The sequence below is a fragment of the Zootoca vivipara genome, chromosome 1 (assembly GCF_965207765.1).
Source record: "Zootoca vivipara chromosome 1, rZooViv2.hap1.1, whole genome shotgun sequence".
In the NCBI taxonomy this organism is placed as follows: domain Eukaryota; kingdom Metazoa; phylum Chordata; class Lepidosauria; order Squamata; family Lacertidae; genus Zootoca; species Zootoca vivipara.
In genome coordinates this window covers 21,677,694-21,704,863 of record NC_142582.1, presented here as the reverse complement: position 1 = coordinate 21,704,863, position 27,170 = coordinate 21,677,694, and the positions used below count along the sequence as shown (strand labels likewise).

Sequence of the window (27,170 nt, the reverse complement as noted above, 5' to 3'; positions counted from 1 at the left end):
TTAGACTGAATTGCTTCAGATGGTTTCAGAACACATTAGTCCTCTAACATGAATGAGTTGGTCAAAAAACATGGGCTGGCATCTGTTTAAGATGCAACACTTTGCAAGATGGGAAAGGGGCCCATTTCCATTGTTGCCCTCCCATTTCATGAACATGATATTAATTCTCCATTATGGAAATTCTTACACTGGCTTGCAGATAGCATAGTTGGGCCATGTTGCTTGCTTTATTTCCTTTTTTCTTTTTTTGCATAACATTGTGAAGTTAGCAGCTGTATTAGTTCGAATAAACGCCTTCTCATTTTGTTTTAGCAAATTACTTACAGTTGACCTTTTTTTTCAAAACTTTGAAAAATATCTTTTCTATTGTTTGACCATTTTAACCCACAATCAAAGGGATCAGAAAGGGCGTTTATTCTACTGTCTGCAAGTCAGGTAAGAAGAGTCCCCTTCCCTTCTTTGCAAAGAAGATATGCAAAAATAAAAATAAAAAGCTTTTCAGGCAGTAAAACATGCACCCACAGGAACATGTCATTTTGAGATTCATTTTGCTTGTTGATGAAGAAATTTCCGCAGTTGGAAGAAAGAACCGACAGCGAACGATTTTCGTGTCAGAATCTTTAAAACAGAGCAAGGCGTTGCGTTTATTCGAACAAATATGGTGAGTGAATTTTTTTTAATGGATTTGTGATGAATCTGTTGCATGCCCATTATTTAATTTCATTTATAGCTATTTCATTTCTTTTCATTTCTTTTCCCAACTGTGTGATGGAAAGGACGGAGTACGCTGTAATGTAATGGTATTCTTTTTGCAGAACTGTTCTTCGGTGAAGAGCCAGAATATGCAGAAAACCCAGCTGGCAAACAGGCTGCTTCTGCTGATTCCGTAGATCTTCCGCAACATGGATCTCTCCCGGATCTGAAGGGCGCAAGTGGAATGTCATTTATGCATTCCTGGTCTGAGAAACAGAAACCTTCTTTCACACAGAAGTTAAAGTATCGGTCTGTTATGGCTGGAGAGCCAGTTGTTTTCCAGTGCAAATTGAGTGCCGTTCCTTTGCCCCAAATAACATGGTACCATAACAACAGGCAAATCCCCCAAAGTCTGCGAAGGAGAATAAAGAGTGAGAGTTGCATGGATATGCACAGCTCCAGTCTAGAGGTAAACGAAGTTCAGGAAAGGGACTCAGGGAGTTACAAGGTTTTTGCTATTAACAGTGAGGGTTCAGCTGAGTCCACTGCTTCATTGTTGGTAGCATGTGGTGACAAACAAAATGCCAAATACCTAGAGTTTTTGAGACAGTCAGAGCGTACTTGTCAACGTATAGAGCATCTGGTGCAGAAAAGGAGAGGCGATAGGCTCAAAGTCGATCTGCGGTGTATTGGTTCTCCATTTGATAAGAAGCAGGAAACTGAGAAAGTGCTAAGAGCTTTTTCTCCTACCAAAGGGATGGTGAGGACCATAAGCTTTGAAAGTCTCCCGTCCTTAAGACAAGAATTTGTATACGATAAGGATTGGGTAAGAAACAGGCGTGCAGATAGGGGATGTAGTGAAGGAGAGGCTTTGCTTGATGAGGAAACAAAAGTAAAGTTGCAGCGACTTCGCGAGGCAAAAAAAGCTATGTTGGAAAAGAAAAAAGTGCTTCCATCGCAGGGATCGACAGAGGAACACCTTCCCTCTGCGGGAATTGTAGGAATTGGGAATAAAAGAGGCCCGTTGGCTCATTCAATCTGTGCAGCATCTCATGTAGAGACGAAGGGGCTTGCTTTCCAAACAATAGAGCAGATTAATGAAAAGGCCATGTTACCGACAGTGTCAGGCACTAAAGAAGTTACCGTAGGAAGTTCTAGCAGGGAGCTTGAGAAAAAATCAGAAAAATTTCAGGTTAGAATGGAACGGATCCTGGGCCTTCCTGGGCCTCCTCAGATTCTCCAGGAGTTTCCTGATAAAAGCAATAGGGGAGGAATGTTCAGGAGACAGGAGGTAGTAGCCTCTAAAGGGAATGTGAAGCCACAAGTTCCAGAAAAAGATCCAAAGGCAATCGGGAACACAAGATGGATGAACCATAGTTATACCCATGGAAAATCAGAAGAAGCAAGAATGGATACTCAAGGCTTCAAGGCAACAAAAAACATTAAGAAAGACCCCTCTCCCCTGGTATATGTACTTTTCACTGATGATGTTAGTGAGAGAGAGAAACCTGATATGGTGATGTCTGATACAATCACAATGAACATTAATGAACCTGCGCCTGTTTTTGAGATCAGGGAAATGAGCAAAACTGTAGAAACAGCAAAGTCAGTAAACAAATGCTCCCTTGAAACTGAAGAGTCTGTGTTGGCCGAGGTCACTGAAACAGAAACGGAGATAACAGAACCACCTGACAAATTGGTGAGGCCTCTTCCGAAATATCTGGAGCCATGCCCCCCTTTCTTTGTCCATGAGATTGAATCACAAGAAGTAAGTGAAGGAGAGAGCTGTATTTTTAATTGTGATTTCCAAGGCCATCCACAGGTCACAGTCACTTGGTATAACAATGACAAGCCACTGTCACGTAACCAAGAATGTAACATCAGAACCACAGAAAATAGTTCTACACTGACATTCTCCGCCATTGTCCGTGATCACGAAGGCTCCATTACTTGTGTGATATTTAACCAGCATGGGACTGCTACAACTTCAGGAACGCTAAAAGTGAATGTAAAGGAAAAGCCTGAATTTGAACCATTCAGTATATGTAAAGTTGAGCTTTCACCAGACTATGCAGAAGAGGAAGAGGAACTCAGTTTGGCATTTGAGTATTCAAAAAAAGATGAACCTGATTTAAGTATGGATGGCAGAGCCACTCTCCTGCCTCCACAGATTAACCTGCCCAGACCTTGCATTTCTGATCCAGATCTGCTTTCACTTCCTGTGGAAATAAAAATAACTGCACCAACCCCAACTCCAGAACAAGATGAAGAATTTAAAGAATTAACTCAGTTTGTTGAGTTTGTGCCTGAAGAAGCCCCTGAAGAACAAACTTCTGCAGGACTAAAGCATAAGTTTAAATTTTCATTTGATGTGGCTCATGAACCCCCCCAAATCTTAAAAGAAATCCAACAACACGTTAGATGTAGAGAAGGGGATTCGGTGGTACTTGAATGCTTAATATCTGCAGAACCGCTGCCAATTGTAACATGGCTGCAGAATGATGGTATTTTAATCCCCACTGAAAAGTTTTACTTTGAGGAGGGAGATGGCATTTATAGGTTGCACGTTTGCAAGGTTTCCATATCTGATGCTGGCACGTACAAATGTGTTGCCGAAAACAAAGCTGGCATAGTCGAAACTGTTTGTTATCTTTCAGTTGACCCCGCTGTAGGAATATTTTCTGATGAAGTTGAGCTCAAAGCTGTCCAAAGCCAGGTCAGAGGAGCTCGGGACCGGATTGCAAAAGAACATTTGGGGAGTTATTTTGAATCCTCAGTAGGACTTACGGAAAGTAGTTTTAGCGATAAAGCGTATTCTGTAAGCCAGCAGTTCCACAGTGTTAGCAAACTGGATTTCGGAGGAGAAGAAACAGGTAGACCAGCCCAGGAAATGGAATCCCAGCTGCCAAGTTATCTAAATGATGTAATGAAGTCTCTACTTGCTGATGAAAGTGAAAGCCCACATTTCCAGATCTGGGAGCAAAACGAAGTACGTAAAGAGATGGAGTCAAATGCAGAAGAAGGACGAAAGGTAGCCAGTATTACAGAAATTTTAGCAGACACTCCACTTGTTGAGGAGTCTAGAGATACAGCTGCCGAACAAGCCAAAGTAGAAAGCACATATAAACAGGCAGCTATGGAAATATCTTCAAGCTGTCAATTTGAAATGGTTGTAGAGAGTCATACGGAAAGAGAGGAGTCAGTTACAGGAGAAGACATTTCTGTAAGTCATGATGTAAAAGATGAAGGGGAAACCGTAAGAGACATATTTGAGATAATGCAGCAGATTTCTAAAGATCTGGAATTCACACGAGCATATCTGGAACCAGAATCGGAGAGTCTTCAGTATGGACCAACTCAAGGTATATCACACGAGGAAATACCTTCAAGTGAGATAATAACAGACATACCATTTAAGGAAGTTAAAGAACAAACCTGCACTTTTGAGCAGGAGTTAAGTGCAAAAGAATCTATGGATCATAGGTTTTCCACACCTATATTAAAGATGCTGCAAGAAGACAGCGATATCCATGAGAAGGATCAATGTTTTACTGATATATTAAGCAAGAATTCTCAGGATCAGTCAGCCATGGACGAGAGAAGTATGTTACATCTGCAAAATATAAGCAATGAACTCCAAAGTGCACCTAAGGAAGAACAACTTCACTATGAGGTTGTAAACAAAGAAAATATGCAGGAGGCCGTAGCCAATGAACAGCAAGAACTGTTCAGAGTAGAAAAAGAGCAAGCATTCAGAAGTTCTATCTCTGACAAAGAGGAAGGCACTTTGATCCATGAGGAAAAGTTCACTAGCTTTGGTGAGGGGAAAGAGAAGGAAATATGCTGTGGTGAAGAATTGGTAGGAAAAGCAGCTGTAAGTGTGCCTGAATTTGTTTTTGATTTAAAACAAATGCTTACTACTGAAGACAGCGTAGATAAGAATGCTCAAGAACAAAGTGAAACTCAGGAACTCATAGGTCCAAGTCCAATTGCTGGCAAATTTGATATCTCACTTGATGGAACGCCGGTTCATGCAGGTACAGAAACCGCTGATGAACAACAAAACAGACTTAAATCAGAGGAAGTGTATGTCAAAGAAAAATGTTTGGTTTCTGAAATAATACAAGCTAATACAAACAAAATCACAAAATCAGCACAAATCGGCATATCAGCTCTAGAACAAAGATTAGATTCTAGTCAAGGTATTTCTAAAGAGGGTGAACTTGTAAATGAAGCAAATTATGCCCGAGAAAATGCATTATGCCTAGAGAAGGAAGAATTTAGTTTACATCCAGCTTCCGTAGGCGAGGAAAATGTTGTTGAGGAACAAGAGGAAATCATTATAAAAGAACTTTCAGATTTTCAAAGAACAGACCTAGACAAGATAATAGAAAGTGCAGAAGTAGACACATCAGCTGAGAGTTATAGCCAGGACATCAACAAAGAGAAGGAACTGGGAGAAGAAGGAATATTTGATTTAAAACAACTTTCTCTGCATGTAGAAAATGATAGTCAAAACCAGGAAGATGTCCTTGTGAAAGCTCTGCATTCTGGTTCTGAAGAAATGAAACCAGATGTCAACAAAACCCCAGAAATTGTACAACCCCCCACTTTGTTTCTAGAGCAAGAAAGAGCTTCTCAACAAGAGCTTTTCCAAGATACTGAGCCAGTAAAGGCAGAATATAGTTTCAAGGAAGCTATCTTATCCTTTGAAGAATTTCCCTCCAAACAATCTAATTATAACATAGAAATTGTTGTTCAAGAGGAAGTTCACATTGAAGAAAAACAGACACATGAAAAGGATCAAGTTTCTGTTTTTACTGTTCCAGACATAGAAATTATTGGGGGAAAATATGTTAAAACTGAATATTCAGCTGCTGCAAGCCTGCAAACTGACGTTGCTGAACATGCACACAAAAAATCTGATTTAGAGGTTTCCAAAGTAAATGAAACTATAAAGGAAGAAAGTGATGCACTGCAACAATCACTACCCCCTAAAAATGGCATTTTTGACTTAAAGCAAGCTTACTCAGATATGGAAAAAAATAGCCACCTATCAGAGACGGAAGAAACATACTTAAAAAACCTCTATTCTGCTTCTGAAGGAGTTCTGGCTGATACACAGAGTACCATGGAAAATACATATCAAATAATGCATTCTTCCCAAAAAGATTCCTTCTCTTTGAAAACCATGATGGAGGAAGAAAATGTTCAGGAATGTACATCCCCAGAAAACAAAGACATTGATTTAAAATTAGCTTTCCTGAATCTAGAAAATGTTGATCAACAGCAAGAAGAGAAGTTGCCACAGGGGCAAATCCCTCTCAAATTCCTGTATTCTGCTTCAGAGGAAACGGAAGCCTTTCAAGGGCAGCAGCTGAAACCCACTGAAAGCAAAAGTGTCCTCTACAAGAGCAGCGACCACAAAGAATGCACCCTGTCCCAAGGGAAAGAACTACAAACACAAGAGCAAATGTTTGATCTGAAAGCACATGCTGCATCTTTATCCCAAGACTTTTCATTGAAGGAGGCTGAAACATTACCAGAGAAAGAAGTGGGCTCCTTTAACCTGAGGTCAGCTTTTGAGATGGTGGGTACAGAGACAGAGAGCTTCATAAAACAGCTACAGAAGGCAAGCGTACCAGAGGAAGAAGGAGTTTCTCTAAGTGAGGAACTTCGTCAGAGCTATAAGCTGCGGCTAGAGGGAGATAATTCCCTAGAACAAAAATTACAAGCAGAAGCAGAGCTGACAGTGACACAAATACTGAAGAAGGCCTTAGAAACGATTAGCCTTTCTACTGAACAGGAGCCTGCTACAAAACGGCATGGCGATCAGGAGGGGAAATTTTCAGAGGAGGAAGTGCTTAGGATGCCAGATGAAGCCTTTCTGTGGGGACAGCCAGAATCCGTCCCTCTCAGTCAGTATTTTCAAAACCAAGTGAAAGAAACTGGTGTCCTCGAAGCTGATAGTTTCATATCTGATTTGAAAAAAGCTGCACATGGAAAGAAGCCTCAAAGTGTTCATGAAACAGGGGGAGAAAAGGCACGTGTTACTGAGCACACCATTATCAAAGCGAGGAGCTCTTCCACCGAGGGGACTGATATCGAGACGCCTTTCGATAGCCAAATAATGCCCGACAACCAACCATCATCACACAGCTCAGCCGAGGAACCCTCGTTGGCCCAGTTCCTTCTTTCTTTAAAAGATGAATCACTTATAAGCCAGGGAGGTGTGACAGGAGAATGTGAAACTGCTGAATTAATGAATCCTCCTCTAGGAAATCTAAGTGAAGGGGGTACCGTAGAAACTACTCTTCATGCTCAAGAACTTCCTCCTCCTCCTCCTCATGAAGGAGCAGATTTCTCTCTTACAAAGTATTTGCTTGCTGCCAGAGAACAGGAGACCCCCATTGTCAGAGACAGCTCATCCAGGACTCTGACCAGGGAGGGATCTATCACATCCTTGGAGGTTGAAGATGTTACATTTAGCACCGTTTATGATTATTACAAGCAACAGCAAGAACTGACTCGCCCTTTTTCTCCCGAATCAGAAATGTCTATTGATATTGACAGCATGAGCGGAGATGAAATGGTAGAGGCTGAGGGGTTCTACACACCACCATCGTCAGTGGATAATTTTGAATCTCCCATGTCTTTTGAGTCTTATCACACACCAATTGGCAGCCCGGAACGATATTCTACGCCTTCAGAGGAGCGATATTCTACGCCTTCAGAGGAGCGATATTCTACACCCTCAGAGGAGCGATATTCTACACCGTCAGAGGAGCGATATTCTACACCATCTGCAGAGTCAAACAGAGCTTCAATGAGGTCTCCTGCAAATCTAGTAAGGGGGAGTACCCCACCAGAACGTTATCAAACACCCCCTGGCTCTCGTTTGCAACACAGGAGCTCTTCTCTTGAAGAGCTACGTGCTGAAATGTTTGGTACACCTTGTGAAGCATTAGAACCAAAGGGAAATGAAATCCCCCCTGCATTTATTAAGCCATTGACTAAAAGAAAACTCTATGAGAACACCACATTGCGTTTTATTGCCGAGGTCATAGGGACTCCCATACCTGATGTGAAATGGTATAGAAATAAGTCATTGCTTGAACAAGATGAAAGGGTCAAAATACAAAAAGAAGGTGATATTTGTATCTTAGAAATCTGCAACATTCAAAAAACAGACGGAGGGGAATATATGTGCCATGCAATAAATATCATAGGTGAATCCAAGAATATCGCACAAGTGCAAGTGTTACCCCATGATGGAAGAGCTTTGGCTCTTCCTCCTCCAGTAACTCATCAACATGTTATAGAGTTTGATATAGAACAAGGGTCAGCGTCACGAACACCTTCGCCTCAGGAAATTCTCCTGGAAGTAGAGCTGGATGAAACTGAGATTAAGGAATGTGAGAAGCAAGTGAAAATAGCCACTATTCCTAAACTCACTTCTGATGATCAAAGTATGATTGTGTCTCTTGATGTTCTCCCTTTATCTCTGGTGGAACACACAATGGCTTCTTTTGGGAAGGAGAATGAAGATGTTACAATCGACTTTGAAGTCACCGAGATGCCTCCACGCTTTACCACCCCTGTTTCTGACATAGAGGTTCCAGAAAAATCTGAGGCATTGTTTCATTGTACAGTCTCGGGCTGTCCTACTCCAGTAGTGCAGTGGTTTAAGGCAAATCAGTGCATTTCTTCAGATGCTTGGAAGTATGCTGTTAGAAGTGATAATGGAAATCATAGTCTTAAAATTCAGAATGTACAGCGTTCTGATAGTGGCATGTATTTGTGTAAAGCTGTTAATGCTGTTGGAGAAGCTATATGCAGGTGCTTGTTAGCTGTAACTGAGGGCCAGGGGGCTCTTCCAGTGACCAATGATGGAGGTGAGGCAGATCTAAGTTTGGATAGCACTAGTGGTAGGCCTCAAAAGATTGATTTGCTTGTTGATAATACTATCCAAAATGGCAACCAGACAGAAATAGAGCTGGAGTTTGAGTTTGAAGGTGACACTGATGATTCTCAGAAAGCTGTTAAATTGGTAGCTGTTACAGAACAGGAGCAGGAAGAGGAAGGAGAAGCATGCGTAAATATTAACTTTGATGTGTTTGCTGAACCATCCAAAGAAGAGCAGATTGAATTTAAAGGTGAGAGCACAGACAGGTGCAGCTTCGAATTTCACGTTACAGAAGCACCTCCAAAGTTTATGAAACATATTTCTGATTGTGCTTCTTTCATGGGTACCTCTGCAAGTTTCCAGTGTTTAGTAGGTGGTTCTCCAAAACCAGCAATAAGCTGGTTTAAAAATGGGGCATTGATTCATGAAGAGAGATACTGTATGGAGGAAAGTCAGGAAGGTTGTCACAGTCTGACTATAAGAAGCTTAGTCCAAACTGATGAAGGCGAGTATAAGTGTGTAGCAACAAACAAAGCAGGGACTGCCTATAGCAGTGCTTCGTTAACAATCTGCTGAACATTTCAAAATGTATTTATTCTTAAAGAGACAGCACATTTGCACCACATTTAGAGATCCATCCCGGTAGACTATGTAGCAGTAATTTTGATGCTTCTTGTTATTTGAAGCATCCTTATGAGTGGGATTCACTGGCCCCCTCCCCAAGACTCTCCCTACCGGGAACTACTGTGGAGAGGAAGTGATACCTAGCTCTTATTACAGGCTAAGCTTCACTCAAAGTGAGTTCCATTGATCCTGACACCATATGCATCCTTGTAATGATATCATTGTAATTGTCACCCACATGTGTACACCATCTTTGTCTGATACATGTAAATATGATTGTTTTATTTAAAAGGTGCATTCACATTTTTGTTAAGGGGGTCTTGAAATATTTGATACCCCTTTTTTCTTATAACTGAATTGTTTGGAATTGTACTTTATACGCACACTGAATTTTAAATGCAGTACCAGAAAAGAAATGAGGATTTCCCTCTCGCAATGTTGTATCAGAAAATAACATTCTCTCTTGAACAGATCCTGAAATCTTATGCCATTTCTCTCCCACTGAAGTAACTGAGACTTACGTTGATCTCATTCCAATTCAAATGAAGAGTAGTAACATGACACCAATTGAAATGCCCTGATTCAAAAAGAATCAGAGACCAAATTGGCCCATTTGGGTTTTCTGTTACAGTGGAGATTGCAGAAAAAACTTTCAGCTTTATTTTTCTTTTACCAAGTTAAAACTACCTGTTAGCTAAAGGAAAAGCAATGTAAAACAGGCAAATATGCTAATGTGAAGCTAGTATAAATAAAATATATTGAAATTAAACTTATTAGAGATGGTTAAACTTTAGGTGCTCAATTAATCTCTAGCAATGGATGAAATGAAACAGAACCCTGAAATTCATCTCAAGCCAAGGCCTTGATATCCAAAATTTTATTTTAATTTTTTTTAAAAAAAACCAGTTCTTTATCGAGGGATAGTCATGTTATTCTGTTGCAGCAAAACAGTAGTTTAGCGAACCTTCAAACGCTAACAAAAAAATTATACCATAATAAATTTGATAGTCTTTCAAGTATCATAAAATTCTTTTCTGTTTTTAAACTTCTGTCATCATAGACTAGAAGAAGGATGAATTTAAAACCATGTTTTTCAGTATATGAGCAGACATGAATATTGTCCCCTGTACAATTTTCATTCAGTAAAATGTTTTGTGCTGTAGTTGCATGCAAGCTTAGCTGGGACCAAATCCCATTGGAGGCAATGGGATTTTACTCCTGAGTAAACATGCCTAGGTTTGGGGCTCTAAGGCTGCAGTTGCAGACCCTATATGCCTGAGAGTAAACCTAAATCAACGCAATGGGGCTTACCTCCATGTTGATCCGTATCATAGGAGCCAACCCCTAGGGGCTGAGCTCCTTTCGCCCTCCCATATTTTATTTGAGGGGGTTGGTGGCTCTCCAAAGTTGATGGGCATTGTCATTCAAATGGTGTGTGTGCCATGTCTTGTGGTCAATTATGTGGGGTGAGGCTTACCTGCACATCAGGGCTTACCCTCAATATTTTATTCAAGATGGCACCCCTGATGTGTATAAGACTCCACTCTGTGTATATGAAAAAAGAAAAAGAAAATACATAGGTAATCTAGTCACTATTGCGATCAGCACCAAAAGCACATTCTCTAACTCAGACATATTGATAAACGCAAATAGCCTTTTAACACTAGAAAAGAAAACACCACCTGACCCTGAGACAGCTACCTTTAAATATGAAACTGTACTTTTGAGAGTTCCTGCTTAATATTATTTTCAACACTGATATTTAAAAGAAGCATGATAATTTATACTTTAATAAATTGGTGCATTTATATACTCAGTTGTGCATACGCATGCTCTTATTTCTATATTTATGTGCTCAGTCTTTCATCAAAAATCTGTGGCTTTAGGCACCACATAATCCCAAAGCTGATGCTAATTACTAGGAATTGCTGAAGCTCCCAAAAATGTTAAAATTACTCTTCAAAATATAGAGCAGGTCTTGTAAAAAAACAACCTTGTAAATATGCCCGCCCCAATACCATCAACTTTTATCTGCGGTTATCATCACAGAAACTTATGTAGGGCAAAGAAGGAGGCTTTGCTTCGAAATGCAGAGCTGCTTGCCCAAGACATGCGTAACATGTTTTGTCAATTAGCTTGGATGATCTGTGGAAAGAAGCCTGTATGGCTCCTTTATCACAAGATCCTCAGAACGGAAATCTCACCGCCGCTGATTTCAAAATTACAAGTTTGATTCTGTTTCCAGCCAAGCCATTTTCAGTCTCAGTTGACTAGAAATTTCAGACAGTTTAGGCACCTGGTAACATACTAGGCATTTATATGTAAAACCTAAGGTAAGAGGTAAAAGGGGTGTGTGTGTTCTTTTGGAAACACTAAACTGACGCAATGGATATCACAGGGTATTTCAGCACTCTCAGTGTGCTGGCAGTAGGCATTAAAATAATATGCATGGCAGTTAAAATGTTTCAATAGTGTAAGAGTATGAGAGAAATGAAATTTCTGATCCAACATTGAGCTGGGTAGAAATTGCTCATAGCATTGTGTCCATTGTCATTCCCGATAGTTGACTAGCAGTTTTGGAGCAAATGAAGTGCAGCTATCCCAGCATATTAGGGAATATGCATTGAATGTATTGTATGGTCTGATGCTATCAGAAAACCCACAGTGTTTCACTCTGAAGAAGTTCAGCCACCATATCTGACCTCTCACAGTCACTTCCAGCTTGTAGTATCTTTGCAATTACTTCCTCTGTGGCCTGATCCTGTAAATCCAAACCGTTGGTTACAGTCAGAATTCATGGCCAAGTAGTTGTTATGAAAGCAAAGACCGGCAGCTGCACCTGTAGCATTGCATGCAACTAAGCCCTACTCAGAGTTGACCCATTTAAATTAATGGATGTAATTTAGTCATACCCATTAATTTCAGTTGGCCTGCTCTAAGTAGGACTAATGTTGGCTACAACTCCTAGCTTCCAAAGCTAGCATTTAAGCTATACACTTTTCCAGTGTCAACTCAGATGTCTTTTTTTCATAGTTACAGGGTATTTTAAAAAAAAGGATCGAAGGAGCTTTATTTGTTCATATTTGATGTTACATTTTAAAAGTCAATGTATATATTGTTTTAATAAAAGTTCAAAATACAATACTCGACTTTGGTTTTGTATTCTTCATTGAGCATAGTGATGAATTAATGATCGACCTTTAAAGAATGGTGGTATGTATGTGAAGGTCATAACCTTTATGCCCATCCTTCCAGACATATGAAACTAAAAACACATCATTTTTTTCTAGAGTTGAACAGAGGGTGAGATGTTGGGAAAGTTCTCTTTGTAATTGTCAAACAAGGAGCAGATAACTTACTCTGGCATTTAAATTGAAGAACGTGTACCAGTCATTTGCACACATGCTCAATTAATCATTAGTAGACACCTGCAGTGTTCTAACAGAGTACTTTAAATGTTTGTCGGGGGAATGTTGTATACCTGCAGTCTAGAGCCCCAAAGGTATAGAGAGGCCTCCCTAAAACCTTGAAGGTACACAAGACTCCCATGGTTCTCTGTGACAGAGACAAAGAGAATTCTGTGCTGCCAGGGATTCTTTTCCCTCATGGTTTTTAGGTAGAGCTTTATTGTTTGTTTTTTGATTTGTAAACCGTGCTATACCTGCAGGTCTCAGGGCAGTTACAACATAATATCACAATAATATAAAAACACATAATAAAGAAAGAAAATGTCTTTATTGTACCACTTGACCTGGAAGCAATAGCTGCAGAGTCCTCCTCATATCATAGTTTAATCATTTGTGGATCTTAATTGCCATTTTAGAAGAAGGGAGGAATTTGTAGTACAGTGGTGCCTTGCTTAACGAATGCCCTGCTTAACGAAATTTCTTAACGAAAGGTTTTTTCTAGTGGGGGTTGCCTCGCTAGACGAATTCGTTTTATGAAAAATTCGTCTAGCGAATCGCGGTTTCCCATAGGAATGCATTGAAATTCAATTAATGCGTTCCTATGGGCAAAAAAAAAATCGAAAACAATTCAATGCATTCCTATGGGATTCGCTAGACGAATTTTTCGTTATAAGAAAAGACCTGTGGAATGAATTAAATTCGTCTAGCGAGGCACCACTGTATTTAGTGTGGCCAAAGTGAGTGATTCTGTAAAAGTCCCGAAAACATGTCCGCCTCCCTACCATCAACTTTATCTGTGGTTATCATTGCAGAATCTTACATAGGGCAAAGACGGAAGCTTTGCTTCGAAACACAGAGCTGCTTTGTTTTGTAGAATTTGTAGAATTTGTAGTATTAAGTGTGGCAAAAGTGAGGGCATGGATTAGGAAGTCAATACCTAACTGATCCATGCCCCCATTGGAGGACTTACAGAAGCTCATGCACAAAACACCAGTGAGGGAACAGTGAAATGGCAGAGTCAACTGCCATAAGAAGAGTCAACAACTAATTGGCAGGGAAAGCCGAGTTGTTTCCTGACTACTTGTCTGCCTGGCACATGTGGACCATATGTGGACCACAGAGCAGCCTTAGGTCTTCTGATCAAGAGCTGAGAACCACCTGGCCTCTGAGTATTAAGAAGATGTTTTCCTTCCAGAGGAAGTCTATACTGCCTAGGCGACCTTATATGATCAAATACCTCTGGGTAGAAAAAGAAACACTGGCATTCTCAGTACTGAACCATATGGTTGATGGTCCGACTTGGCATAAAACAGTTGTCTGTGTCTTTGACTTGGAACTAGGTTTTGTTCTAAGATGTTCTAAGCTCTAGAACATCCTACCTTAGGGCTAATGTCCAACACCATAAATCTATTTCTACTGAAGTGCATTAGTTGTGCTTGACTGTTTAATTCAGTTGAAATGAATGGGATTTATGTTTCATTTATTTCAATGGTACTTAAGCATCTTTTTTTTCAGATATAAAACAGCCCCATAAAGCAAGCATTTTAAATGTTATTTATATTCACAAACTCAATAAGAATAATTGCTGAATCTACCTCCAGGTGTTAAGTGTATATAAGTCACACAAAACATACGTAGAAGATTATATACCAGTGTAAAAATTATAACAAGTTTAAATATTTATTATTGTGTGATATGTTACTGAATCCCTATCCCAATTAATATTTTCTTTATATTTTGACTTGGAGTGAGATTTCCTTTTCCATTAATAGAAGGGTTCCTTTCTTCTGCAGAAGTTTCTTTGTTCCAATGGAGGACCCCGCTGACAGAAAAAGTGAGAGATAATTTTTGTGGATTTCTCCTTCCCCTTGCATTCGCATGCCACAGGAGGGTTCTGCAAACTTGCCTGAGCAAATTTTCAGGGGGATGCAGGGTGAATCAGCAAAATTTCTTTTTCTCCCTTCTGTCAGCAGGAACGCCCCATAATGAGCATTCAGCTCACGGATCTGCAGCACCAATTTTTTGCTGTTTGTTTTTTTAAGAGAGTACTTAAATCATCAAACATTTTTTTGCAGACTCTTGTATCTCCTAGATCAGCATTCCTCAGCCTGGTATCCTCCAGATGTCTGAGGCTCTCAGCTCCCATCATCCCTGACCAACAACCATACTGGTTGGAGCAGATGGAAATTGTAGTCCAAAACATCTGTAGAACAGCAGGATAGGGAAGACTGCCCTCAATGGGGAACTTGTGGCCTTCCAGACTTTGCTACATTTCAATTCCCATCAGTCCCAGCCACAATGGCTAATGTTCTAGAATGATGGGAACTGTGATTTTCCTTTTTTTTTGAACATCTGAGTCTGTCTATACATAATAAACATCAACCTATGTTTAATTGCTGTATTAATCTGTGCTGTATTATGCCTTCAGTTTATATGCAGATATTCCCCAATATTCATGCACTGATTAAATGGGAAATTGTCAGTACAATGGTACCATACCTTGGTACTCAAATGGCTTGGTTCCCAAACAAATCGGCTCCCGAACGCCACAAATCTGGAAGCAAGTGTTCTGGGTTGTGAACGTTTTTCGGAAGCTGAACATCCGATGCAGCAGACAAGTGGCTTCTGATTGCCTCTTCTGATTGCAAGGGCCAATCAGAATCCATGCCTTGGAAATCGAATGTTTCGGAAGTTGAACGTCCTTCCGGCACGGATTACGTTCAACTTCTGCGGTACCACTGTATAAACTGAATCCTAAAATAATGTACACCCTTTGATTCAAGGTATATTTTAAAATATATGAATGTTTTAATCACCTTGCAGCATTACAAAGTGTTGTTCTAACATGATAATTGATTGATAGTATCTGGTAGATACAAGATGAATTTTTCAAGAAAGCATTTTAGTAAAATGTAAATAATTTTTTCCCCATACAGAGATTTCTAGCTCTATTATTGTGTCTTCTGAGGAAGAAAGAACTGAGAGTTACACCAGCGGCCTACAATTATCTGATAGAGATAAAACACTTGAACTCATGCCTGAAAATCCAGTTTATTCTAGCAGTTTAGAGGTGAAAAGGGAGAAGAGCAATGTCCCAACCTTCCTCAAGCATGTGTCAAATGTTGAAATAAGTTTAGGAGATTTGGCTAGACTTTCTGTTGTAGTTACTGGGGATCCAAAACCACAGATACAATGGTATTTCAATAGTGTTAGGCTGACATCATCTGCAGACTATAAGGTTGTGTTTGATGATGAAAACTATAGCCTCATTATTCTCTCCACAAAATTTGACCATGAAGGGGAATATACTTGCATTGCTAGTAATATCCATGGAGAGACGGCCTGCTCTGCTTATCTCAAGGTCAATCCGAAGGGAGATGAAAGGGAACTGGAGGCAGAATTCTCTACAGAGAAGACAGGAAGTCCTCGACCTCCATACTTTGTTAGGAAGCTAGACCCTGTTCAGTGTGCACAAGGTGCTCCTGCTGTGTTTGAGTACAAAGTGGCTGGGGATCCACCTCCAGAGATTCAGTGGTTTAGGGGAAAGGACCAGATTTTCTCCTGTGCACAATACACTATCACTCATAATCAAGATGGTTCTGGGTCACTAATGGTGAATAACTGCCAGGGAGCCGATGGTGGCTTATACATCTGTAAGGGAACCAACCTCATAGGTGAAGCCTCCAGCAGTGCAGAACTTCTAGTTCTCTTAGACGTGCCTGGAGGGGCTCCATATAAGGGGCAGAAGAGTAAACAGAAAACACGCACCAAGTCATATAAAGAAACTGTAAGTGACGAGGCTACCGTCTCACGGATATATGCCGTTAAACTACCTGGTGATGATAGGCATGATGGGCAGCATGTGATGTATACAATTGGAACTGAAGATAGGCACTCACTACATAGTGAAGAGGTAGATGTTTTGCAGGTGGCTTCCTACTCAACAGCTACTGTACAGCAGGAAGCCCTTCTTACCCAACAAGTAGCCTTGCTTGAGTCTCACAAAGTTGGAGAAATTGCAGATCCATCTTCTCAGGCCAATGGAAAGGTGGCTTCTTCAGCTTTTACCACAGGTGAGGTGAAGGAGCACCCCAGTTTCCTAGAGCAACACTCTGAACCAATTCAAAGCCCACCAATAGTCGAATTGCCGGGCTCCCTGTGCCACCGAGTTTCTGACCTCTGTTTACCTGTTGTGGAGGAAATAAGCCAAGAAGACAAAGAAAAGGGGCTGCAAAGCAAGCTTCCAGAAATGTCCAGGCCAACGCCAGCTATAGAGCAAACATCTCAATTTGCCTCCATTATATCTGAGGAGAAATATGTGGTAAGCCCCAGTGAGTCTGCTGTATTCTCAGTCCCAGGAGCTGAGGAAGTTATTGAAACCAGTGAGCCTAAACATGCAGTGTGTGTTCCTAGAATTGAGGGCATCCAAGAATTGTCCAAGGAAAGTTCTTTGGCAGACCACACACACAAGTGGGAGAATGTCACACCAGCTAAAGAACGAGGCAGCTTTTTTCAGTCTGTTGTAGCAGCAGAACAGTGCAAGATAAGTGAAGCTCATGCTGAGGCAATTGATTACGCTGATTCACCTGCAGAAGTTAGTCCAACCCAAGAATCATCCAATGTATTACACGTGGCTACAATTGCCTCCGAACAGATGTTCCCCAAAGAGTCCGTCTTGGATGCAACCATTGCAGAGCAGCAGAAGGGCTCACTGGAACAGGACAGGCTTGTCCAAACAGCTCTGGTTGCTGAAGAAAAGCAGCAGCTCTCTGATGAACACACTGATGACCTTCCCAGGTTAGACTGCACGGTGGTAGCAGAAATCCAAAGAGAGGGTGAAAAGCCACTGCATTTGCCTGTTGTACGTGGACAAGGCTCACTTCCTAGAGAAGAGCATTTTAGTTCTGAGGTGCCCCTGGAAGATGAGGCGCTGTCTAGGAAAAGCCCATGTTTGCTACACTGCTTAGTAACAGAAGAACAAGTCTCCACCTCTTGTGAAGATGCTAAGCAGTTTCCTCCTCTGGCAGAGGCAGTTAGCATTCAGGTCACCCAGGAGCCCATTTCTGTGTTGCATCTCCAAACGAGCCAAACTGAGCAAGTGTTGCCTAAGGAAGGCATCTTGGCTGTACAAGAACCTGAACCCCAAAATGCTTTGCAGAAAGCTGAAATAATGCACAAACGTGCTGTGGCGTCTGAGGAAAAAACCCAGATAGCTGCCGAGGCGCTAGAGGCCTTTCAGAGTGGCATTGCTAGAGAATACCCTGTGGCTATAGCGGAGCCTCAGCTTCATAAGTGTCTGACCACTGTGGCTGAGGAGATGCTTCTGCCCAAAGAGGAAATCCTCCCCGAAGCAGGAAAAGAGCAGAAAGCTACCCTGGGGAAGGAAGACTTTCAAACAGTGATGCAGGTATCTGATGTGACTGAAGAGAGGGTCTTGGATGTAGGACATGCTGAGCCATTTGAGGCTGTTCAGGCCACGAGTTGTGAGGTGGTGTCTGAGCCCAGGTTGCCTTCAGAATCCACCTGCGTTGAGGAGCAAGGTGTTCCAATAGAGAGCATCGATCTCTTGGAAGCCACAGAGCAAGAATTTGCAGCCCGCATCCAAGAAGGTCAGTCGGTCAGGCTCCCGTTGTTATTGGAGGAGAAACAGCCATTAAAGGAAGAGCACTTGGACCAGATCGCAAGGCCAGATGCTGAGAACGTAAAGGCCCAGAAGCAGCTGCGGCTGCTTATGGATGTGCCTGAAACATGGGAAAGCAAAGTGCTTCGGAAAGAAGAAGAACTTGCAGCTGAGACTCCAGTATGTTGTAGCTTAGATACGAAGGCTCAGATCAGAAGGGCCCTGAAAGTAGCTCTGACAAATGAACAGCACTTATTTCCATCGGATGCTTTAGATGCTATTGAGAGCTTTCAAATAAAAACTGCAACAGTGATCAAAGAACCTAAACATGCAACATGCACTTGCCTTATAATCTTGGGAAGTTCCAATACTGCAGAAATAACTCTCTCTCTAGATGGAATATATTTTCAGACAGCTGATTTCAAAAGCGAATTGCAAGCTGCTTTGCATTGCATCATATACGACGAGAAACACGTTCTGACAGCAGAAGAACCCAGTGCCATAGCAGAACCTAAACACCACAAGTTGCTTACTTCTTGTTCACCTTCCAAACTAATGCAGTCTGCTACTGTAACCGAGACACCTGTTCAGCAACAATCTGTCAGTAATATGGTTGGTTCACCTGAGCCACATCATGCTTACCTGAGTACTGAATCAGAAATGCAGGAGGAGCAACTTGTGTCTATTCAAGAAGTCCAAACTATTGCTCTACGTGAGCACATTAAAGATGTAGGTACAACCACACTCACCCTTGATATTCCTGTAGCAGCAGCCCCAGCTGAGAGGCTAATAGATGCTCTAAAAGTGAAAGAGAGAAAGGAAGAACTTTTTGAGGAATATGAAGAGGAGGCACATGTAGTTCAGGCTAGCAAACGAGAAGACAGTCTAGTGAGCCGGGATTGTCCCATCATGCGCCAAAGTTTTATAGACACTGTTGTTGAAGAAGGTGACAGTGTAAGTCTTACTTCCATTATAGAAAATGTGAAAGTGGTGAATTGGTATTTTGGGGATAAGCTGGTATCTTCAGGAAATGAGTTCAAGTGCTTGCAAGATCACGACACATACACACTAGTAATCAACCAAGCATTCAAGGAAGTGCACCAAGGAGAATACACCTGTGAGGCTCTGAATGAAGGCGGGAAAACAACAACAGCAGCAAAACTCACAGTTGTAAAAAGAGGTTGGAATATGGGGATAAAATATTGCTTTCCTATTTTCACTCCTTTGCTAACTGACTAGAACACACATATACATATTTGTATCTCTAGTAGCATTTTGGATACAGATATAAGAAGTATATAAACTTCAGCTGTGCATCACCAAACTAATCACAGATTCTCCACTTTTTTGTTTCCTCTTTATAACTTTTATTTCTTTAAATATATTTCTTATTCACCACACCTTTTATTTGCATTTTGCACTTTTTGATACTGAAACAAAATTAACTTTTGTTTCATGAATGATTGTTAAATAAAACTATTTGTAATTTCAGATTTTTTAAAAAAGAGCGCATGTCTTCGCAGCACTTTCATCCCCATATCCATAGAGCAACTAGGTTCACTCTTCCTTTTCATTGCTACAATAAAGATGCAATCCTAAACACGCTTACTAGGGAGGAAGCCCCACTGAGCCCAGTGAGACTTGCTTCTGAGTAGAAGTGCAAGGGATTGCACAGCACGTCGTAGAAGTCATTGCACCATTCTAGCATAATGTCACACATTTCATGTTGAAAATGTTCTGGTACAACCTGGTATAATTTCATATATCATGTTGTTTGCATGCCTTTGGTAGTAAGTAGCACATCAGAGTATCTTCAGAGTTCCATTATGCACTGCAATGTATGTAGCCCTCTGGTAGACTGAGCACTGCTTTCGGTTTGCTTTCACCTCTGACAACCATTTTTCTTTACAGCCACTTTCCTTGGATAGCTCATGAAACCACACATCTCATTTCTGTTGGTCACTTTATTAACAGTGTTTTGGAATGTACACTTATGAGCACCATACATGCTATTAGTATTGCAATATCCACATGAACGTGGATGGTTGTAACCCCATTATTCTTTCACTTTTAACTTCAGTTGGACCCATACTGAGGAGAAGGCTGGAATCCCAAGAAGTCGCTGTGAACCACCTTGCCAAGTTCACCTGCGAGATCGAGATGGCGCCAGACGTACGGTTTCAATGGTACAGAGCCGGTCGGGAAATCTATGATGGCGACAAGTATACCATACACACCGCTAATTATACATCCACTCTTCAAATCTCGAGACCGCAAGTAGTTGACTGTGGCGAATACAGCTGCAAAGCTTCCAATAAGTATGGCAGCGTAAGCAGCAAAGCAACCTTAACGGTAACTGGTAAGTGTGAGACATGAACCCCGTGCTGCTTCCTTGTTGGGTAACTGAACGCGTTCACCGTTAGTATGTTGTAACATGCATCTAGGGCCAATGGTATTGACTAGCAGACCAAGGATTTCCATTTCTGTGCATATAGATATAGAAGAAAATACCAGGTATTTGGCCCCCAGGTTCAACGTACATATCCAGGAGCAAAAAATATATTTCCATCGGAAGCTGAGTCAAAGAACAGAACTTAGGATATGGTCAAATTTCCCATTTGTAATTATTATTATTATTATTGAACTCTTTTAAGCATGGAGGGAAACTCTAGTTCATTTCAGATGTGCACCATTTGGTACAAGCACACATACTACAAGCACCTCTCTCTAGTGATGGAAGAACTGCAGTTGGCGAAGGAGATTGTAGGCAAGAACTTCCACACTTAAAGCATTTCACTCTGGGATCGGGAGGAGAGAAGAATGCAGCAAGGGCATGGATTGTGCCCAGAGGCATTTGAAATGTCTTTTGATTCCATCATATTCACCTATAAACATTCTCTCTTAAATGCCTTAAGCTTCTCAAAAAGGCTATGGTATTAACTGAGTCGTCTGATCATGATTTTGCTTGGATGCAGTTGATTTTATTTACTCTTTGAGATCCATGCTTACAGAAGTAGTGGGCGGCGGGAGCCATCTTGAAGTGAATAAAAGGATGCATAATGGCATTGCTCTTTTAAAAAGATCTCTCTAGGCCTTTTTATTACTATAATAATTGCCTATACCTTTCATCTTACTAAAATCTATATTGCTGGTTAATTCATGACATGCACTTCAAATCGTCACATGTAAACCTAATTTCATGACTAAATAACTCTTTAAAACTGCTCTTTTAGATAACAAATAACTCTTGATAGATGGCCTTTAAAACTAGATTATCCTGATGGTTTACTGGATGTATTGAGTCTTGGGAATTTTTACTGCCCATTATTTCTAGGCAATTTAATGTGTGTATATGGAGACAGCATTTCTGTCTCCTTTCTTTGGTGCTGGGGTGTGGGCGAAAGGTTGCTGTATTGGCCAAGTCAATGTCAACTTTGCCCCCTTTCTTTTGCAGAAGCGTTTCCTCCAACCTTTCTAACCAGACCCGAATCTATCACTACTTTTGTGGGTAAGAGTGCCAGGTTCCTCTGTACAGTGGCAGGCACCCCTGTAATCGACACAGTGTGGCAGAAGGATGATGCCGCCATTTCTTCCACAGAACATTGCAAGATTTCAGCTTCTGAGAATAAGCACAGTTTAGAGATTCCACGCCTCACAGTAAATGACAGGGGGGTGTATACTTGCAAAGCCTCAAACAAATTTGGAGCAGACATCTGCCAGGCAGAAATAGCTGTGATTGATAAGCCACGATTTGTCAAGGAACTGCAGTCTGTTCAGTCTGCAGTCAATAAGAAGATACATCTTGAATGCCAAGTGGATGAAGACCGGAAAGTCACAGTATCCTGGAGCAAGGATGGAAACCGAATACCTCCAGGCAAAGATTACAAGATTTGCTTTGAAGACAAGATAGCATCACTTGATATCCCTCTGTCTAAACTTAAAGATTCAGGAACATATGCATGCACTGCGGCAAATGAGGCTGGAAGTAGCTCTTCTTCGGCCACTGTAACAATCAGAGGTAAGGAAATTGTCGGTCTGCTAAACTTGGTGCCATTCATGTCCTGTTGTGTATATTTGTTAGTCCCAAATAACGAAGAAGCAAGAGGTAACATTAAGAAGGAAAAAGCTAATCATAGCACATTTCTCCAAGTGTGGTGTGGTGTTTCTTTGTAAAAAGAAAAGCTGTAGTCTTTTTCACTCGTCTTTGTGTCTTTACTAAAGCTTATTGTCTGACTTTCCTTAAATGTGCAAACTTTATTCCAGTGTTGACTAAAACTGTCATTTATTTATTTTTCCACCCTAGGTGGTTCTTTAGAGAAGTCCTGGTTACCATGATAAAAAGCAGAATTAAAGAGCAATGGCAGGAATTGGAGTTTTGTCCTAGATAGATATCTGCATGCTTCTCAGTAGCTTGTCTTTGCAATCGTCCTATCAAATCGATCTTCTTAAGGTGTTATATTTCAGGCTTCTTTCTTTCTGAACTTTTCTTCTAGAGCCACCATCATTCCTGAAGAAAGTGGACCCCTCTTACTTGTTGACTCCTGGAGAGTCAGCACATCTTCAGTGCAAAATCAAAGGGTCTCCTGAGATCCAGGTGACATGGTACAAAAATAACAAAGAAATTAGAGAGAGCGACACACAAAGGATGTCTTTTGCCAATAACGTGGCTGTGCTAGATATTACCAATGTGAAAGTTGATGACAGTGGAAGTTACTCGTGCGAAGCAGCTAATGATGCTGGCAGTGACAGCTGTAGTACTGAGATTGTTGTCAAAGGTTTGTTCTTAAACCCAGGGATGCTTTCTTTTCAAGGTGCTCTGTTCTGTTGCAAGCGTACTATCAGTCACTAATTCTTTATTCATGCTTTGATGATTTTATAGAGCCTCCCACTTTCATCAAAACTCTTGAGCCGGGCGACATAGTGAGAGGAATGAATGCCACTCTTCATTGTGAGGTTTCTGGTACTGGACCATTTGAAATCAGTTGGTTTAAAGACAGGAAACAAATACGCAGTAGTAAAAAATACAGGTTGACTTCCCAAAAGTCTCTTATCTCTCTGGAGATTTCTTCATTTAATAGTGCAGATGTTGGTGAATACGAATGTTCCATAGCGAATGAAGTTGGAAAATGTGTTTGCAGTGCAACATATATACTAAAAGGTTAGTGAGCAAGCGAACAAACAAAACCTATTTTTAACATAGTGCAAAAGGAGAAAATAACTCTTTTGTGGAAACGAGTTTTTCTTTTTTAGTTGTCTCCTTTCCTTTCCTTCTCTTTCTGTGTCTTGTTGCTTCTTGGAATCTTTTCTGATATTCTTGAACGCAGGAATAAAGGCAGAGAACAGATTTCATTGAAATTAATTCCCAAGCAAGAGGCTGCTTTACACATGTTTTAGGGGTGAAAGGTGACCTTACTTTTCAAAACAATATGCGGACCAGAACAAAGCCATCCTTTTAAAATTTATACTTCTCTGAATTTTGCAATGCAGTGTTCCAGCCAGGAAATGAATACTAAAATGGAAAATAGTTTTGAAAAATAGTGAATATTGGGCGACATAGCATTAAAAATGTGTGTAGTAGAAGAAATTCACACTAAAATGCTGATAAGTTTTCACGAGGACTTCTTTTAAAAACTGTAAACTGATGTGGAAATGTGAGGACTCTATTTAAGACTTTAAAAAAGAGGAACTGATAGGTTTGCCAATCCCTACACATGATATGTAAAGAGTTTATTGCTTCTGTCAGTTTGCATACAAATGTAAAACCTACCCAAGTCAGAATTCTAATTTGCAATGCTAATGCATCTTTTCACCTCCCATCCCCATTATCAGTACCCCAAGTTCCACCAAGTAATAAAAGGGGAGCCCAAAGGCAATTCATATATTAAAAATGCTCTTAGCACGCCTATGATTGGTCTGTTAGCCTTTCCTTTGATAAGTACAAAGGTAAAGGGACTCCTTACCGTTAGGTCCAGTCGCAAACGACTCTGGGGTTGCAGTGCTCATCTCGCTTTATTGGCTGAGGGAGCCGGCGTACAGCTTCCAGGTCATGTGGCTAGCATGACTAAGCCACTCCTGGCGAACCAGAGCAGCACATAGAAACGCTGTTTACCTTCCCGCCAAAGTGGTACCTATTTATCTACTTGCACTTTGACGTGCTTTTGAACTGTTAGGTTGGCAGGAGCAGGAACCGAGCAACGGGAGCTCACCCTGTTGCGGGGATTCAAACCGCCAACCTGATTGGCAAGCCCTAGGCTCTGTGGTTTAGACCACAGCGCCACCCGCGTCCCATATAAGTATAGTGCCAGGTAAATCAGAGGGATTCCAACATAAAGCATAGCCAAAAGGCAAAATCTCTACTCCTGACTTCCTTGCGAGATGTAAGCCTTGGTGCCCAGTAAAAGAATTCCTCTTTTACTCTTCCCAGTCCCCTCATTTATACCAGTAGTGGGGAGCCTGTGGCCCTCCAAGTGCTGCTGAACTACAATTCCCATCAGCCCCAGCCAGCATGGCCAATTTGTAGTTCATCAACATCTGGAGGACCAAAAGTTCTCCACTCCTGGTTTACATCAATGATGGGGAGCCTGTAGCCCTCCAGATGTTGTTGGACCCAATAATTCCTGGCCATTTGCTAATGGTATGGGAGTTGGAGTACAATATCTAGAGAGCCACAGGTTCCTTACCTCTACTTCACCGGGATTAATTTGCCTGCTGTCAAATAGAATACATTTACTTATTGCTCAACAAATAATGGTTCCTCCATCTCCAGAATGAAATGGTCTATTTCCCCCTAACATTCAGAGGTAGAAATCCATAAAAGATGCTGCCATTGTGTCCAGAAGGCAATTTGTTTTCTTTAAAAAACCTGAAATGCAGCACCAAGCACCATGTGATGCAATAATGATAGATAAGGGTTTTTCTTCCTTTCTTTTTCAAATTAGAACCTCCCTCTTTCATTAAGAAAATCGAAGATGTTACTGCACTTGCTGGGGATGAAGTTTTCTTACAGGCAGCTGTGAGAGGCTCAGCTCCTATTTCTGTCACTTGGATGAAGGGGAAAGATGTTATTAAAGAAGATAACAAAGTCAAAGTGACCTTCGAAAATGGCATTGCAACTTTGCAAATCTCAGATGTCCAGATTAGTTCTGGTGGCAAATATACATGTCTGGCTGAGAATGATGCCGGAAGCCAAACATGTTTTGGAGAATTAGCAGTTAAAGGTCAGTGTAGGAGCACTTTAAGATCACACAATTCTTCATGTACACAGGCAGATTGTTCGCATTAGCTCTATAATGACCACTGTTTAATTCTGTTATAGAGCCTGCTACCATTGTTGAGAGAGCTGAATTCATTCAGGTGACAGCAGGAGACCCAGCAACTCTGGAATACACTGTGGCAGGCACTCCAGAGCTAAAAACGAAATGGTTCAAAGACGGAAAGCCTCTGGCTTCTAACAAAAAGTATAGAATCAGTTTTAAGAACAATGTTGCCCAGTTGAAATTCTACACCGCCGAATTGCACGATACTGGCGAAATCACCTTTGAAGTTTCAAACGATGTTGGACGCAGTTCGTGCACTACCTCATTTACTGTATTAGGTTGGTAATCCAGTAATGCTACTGCCATTTAGATGGTAGAACAATCAGAAGGTGGGAGGGGGGAAGGGACACTCCTAAAACACTCTTTTTGATATATTGGCTTTCTTTTCTTTGCTGTGCCTTGGAACAGATCGCACCCTTCCTCCATTCTTTACCAAACCTCTGCGGAACGTCGATAGCGCGGTTGGTGGCTCCTGCCACTTTGACTGCAAAGTATCAGGTTCTCTTCCCATAAAAGTGTCTTGGTTTAAGCATGACAAAGAGATCACTGCCAGCGCCAAGTATGCAATACACTACGAAGAAGGTTCAGCATCTTTGGACATCAAACACCTGGATAGCAATGACGCAGGGGTGTATTCCTGTAGAGCTACTAACTCTGCAGGGGGCAAAGAAAGCCATGGAACTTTAACGATAAAAGGTTTGACATCTTCTTTTGCATTCTCTTCTCAGTATCTCTTTTAACCGTCCTTTTTATTTTTTCCCTTTTAACTCCTCGCTACATTAAGTTGCACTACTGATTCTTTCCAACTCTTTCTTTCAAACAATGTGTAGAGCCACCTAGCTTCGTGACAGAGCCAGAGTCTCAGGAAATATCTCCCGGGTCCATAGTGCGTTTGAAGAGTACATTTAAGGGAACAGCGCCACTCTCTGTACAATGGTTTAAGGGTGATGCTGAGCTAACAACCGGCGGAGCTTGTTACATCATGACTGAAGCTTTGTCGAGTTACTTGGAGCTTTACGCTGTGAAACCTGCTGATTCGGGCGCCTATTCTTGCAGAGTCAGCAACGCGGCTGGTTCAGCCTCCTGCAGTGCGAACTTGTTTGTCAAAGGTTTGGACAACTCTTTCTCTTATGACGATATGCTTGGGTGGCGATTTGAGGTTTTTTTGCCCGCTGCCTCTTATTTTTCCTTAACCTCTTTCTACAACTCTTCTTAATAACATTCTTTAATTCCACAGAACCCGCTACTTTCGTGGAAAGACTTGAGCCATCGCATTTGATTAAGAAAGGAGAATACGCCCAATTAGAATGTAAAGTAACAGGCACACCTGAAATTAAAATCTCTTGGTTCAAGGATGACAGGGAAATTAAAGACAGTGCCAAACACAAGATGACTTTGGTGGGCTCCACAGCAGTTCTCAAACTCCTGGATGTCACTCTTGAAGACTGTGGTGAATATACATGTGAGGCAAAAAATGATGCTGGGAAAGATACGTGCAGTAGTGTCGTGGTTGTAAAAGGTGTGTGCAAAAGTAACCCCTCCGCTCAATTTTCTCAGCAAGTCTTTCGAGCCTTTAAAAGGTCCCAGAACCAATTAACCACCCC

At 41.2% G+C, this 27,170-nt stretch overlaps 2 protein-coding genes across 51 annotated transcripts in view; both read left to right on the top strand.

Annotated features, from left to right (window-relative positions):
• The window catches only part of TTN (titin), a 290,139-nt gene that overhangs the window by 59,147 nt on the left and 203,822 nt on the right, over nucleotides 1-27,170 (top strand). For all 50 annotated transcript variants that reach the window (XM_088676590.1, XM_088676579.1, XM_088676604.1 and 47 more), the window contains 9 exons: nucleotides 20,331-20,609; nucleotides 21,705-22,268; nucleotides 22,744-23,025; nucleotides 23,130-23,408; nucleotides 25,189-25,467; nucleotides 25,566-25,844; nucleotides 25,975-26,262; nucleotides 26,397-26,675; nucleotides 26,804-27,085. In XM_088676590.1, coding sequence (XP_088532716.1) covers nucleotides 20,331-20,609; nucleotides 21,705-22,268; nucleotides 22,744-23,025; nucleotides 23,130-23,408; nucleotides 25,189-25,467; nucleotides 25,566-25,844; nucleotides 25,975-26,262; nucleotides 26,397-26,675; nucleotides 26,804-27,085 — 2,811 coding nt within the window. The remainder of the gene's footprint in view (nucleotides 1-20,330; nucleotides 20,610-21,704; nucleotides 22,269-22,743; nucleotides 23,026-23,129; nucleotides 23,409-25,188; nucleotides 25,468-25,565; nucleotides 25,845-25,974; nucleotides 26,263-26,396; nucleotides 26,676-26,803; nucleotides 27,086-27,170) is intronic.
• Nucleotides 49-10,111, top strand: LOC118094235 (uncharacterized). The gene is made up of 2 exons (XM_035134418.3): nucleotides 49-661; nucleotides 816-10,111. The coding sequence occupies exon 2, from the start codon at nucleotides 938-940 to the stop codon at nucleotides 9,173-9,175; it is 8,238 nt and encodes a 2,745-aa protein (XP_034990309.2). The 5' UTR covers nucleotides 49-661; nucleotides 816-937; the 3' UTR covers nucleotides 9,176-10,111.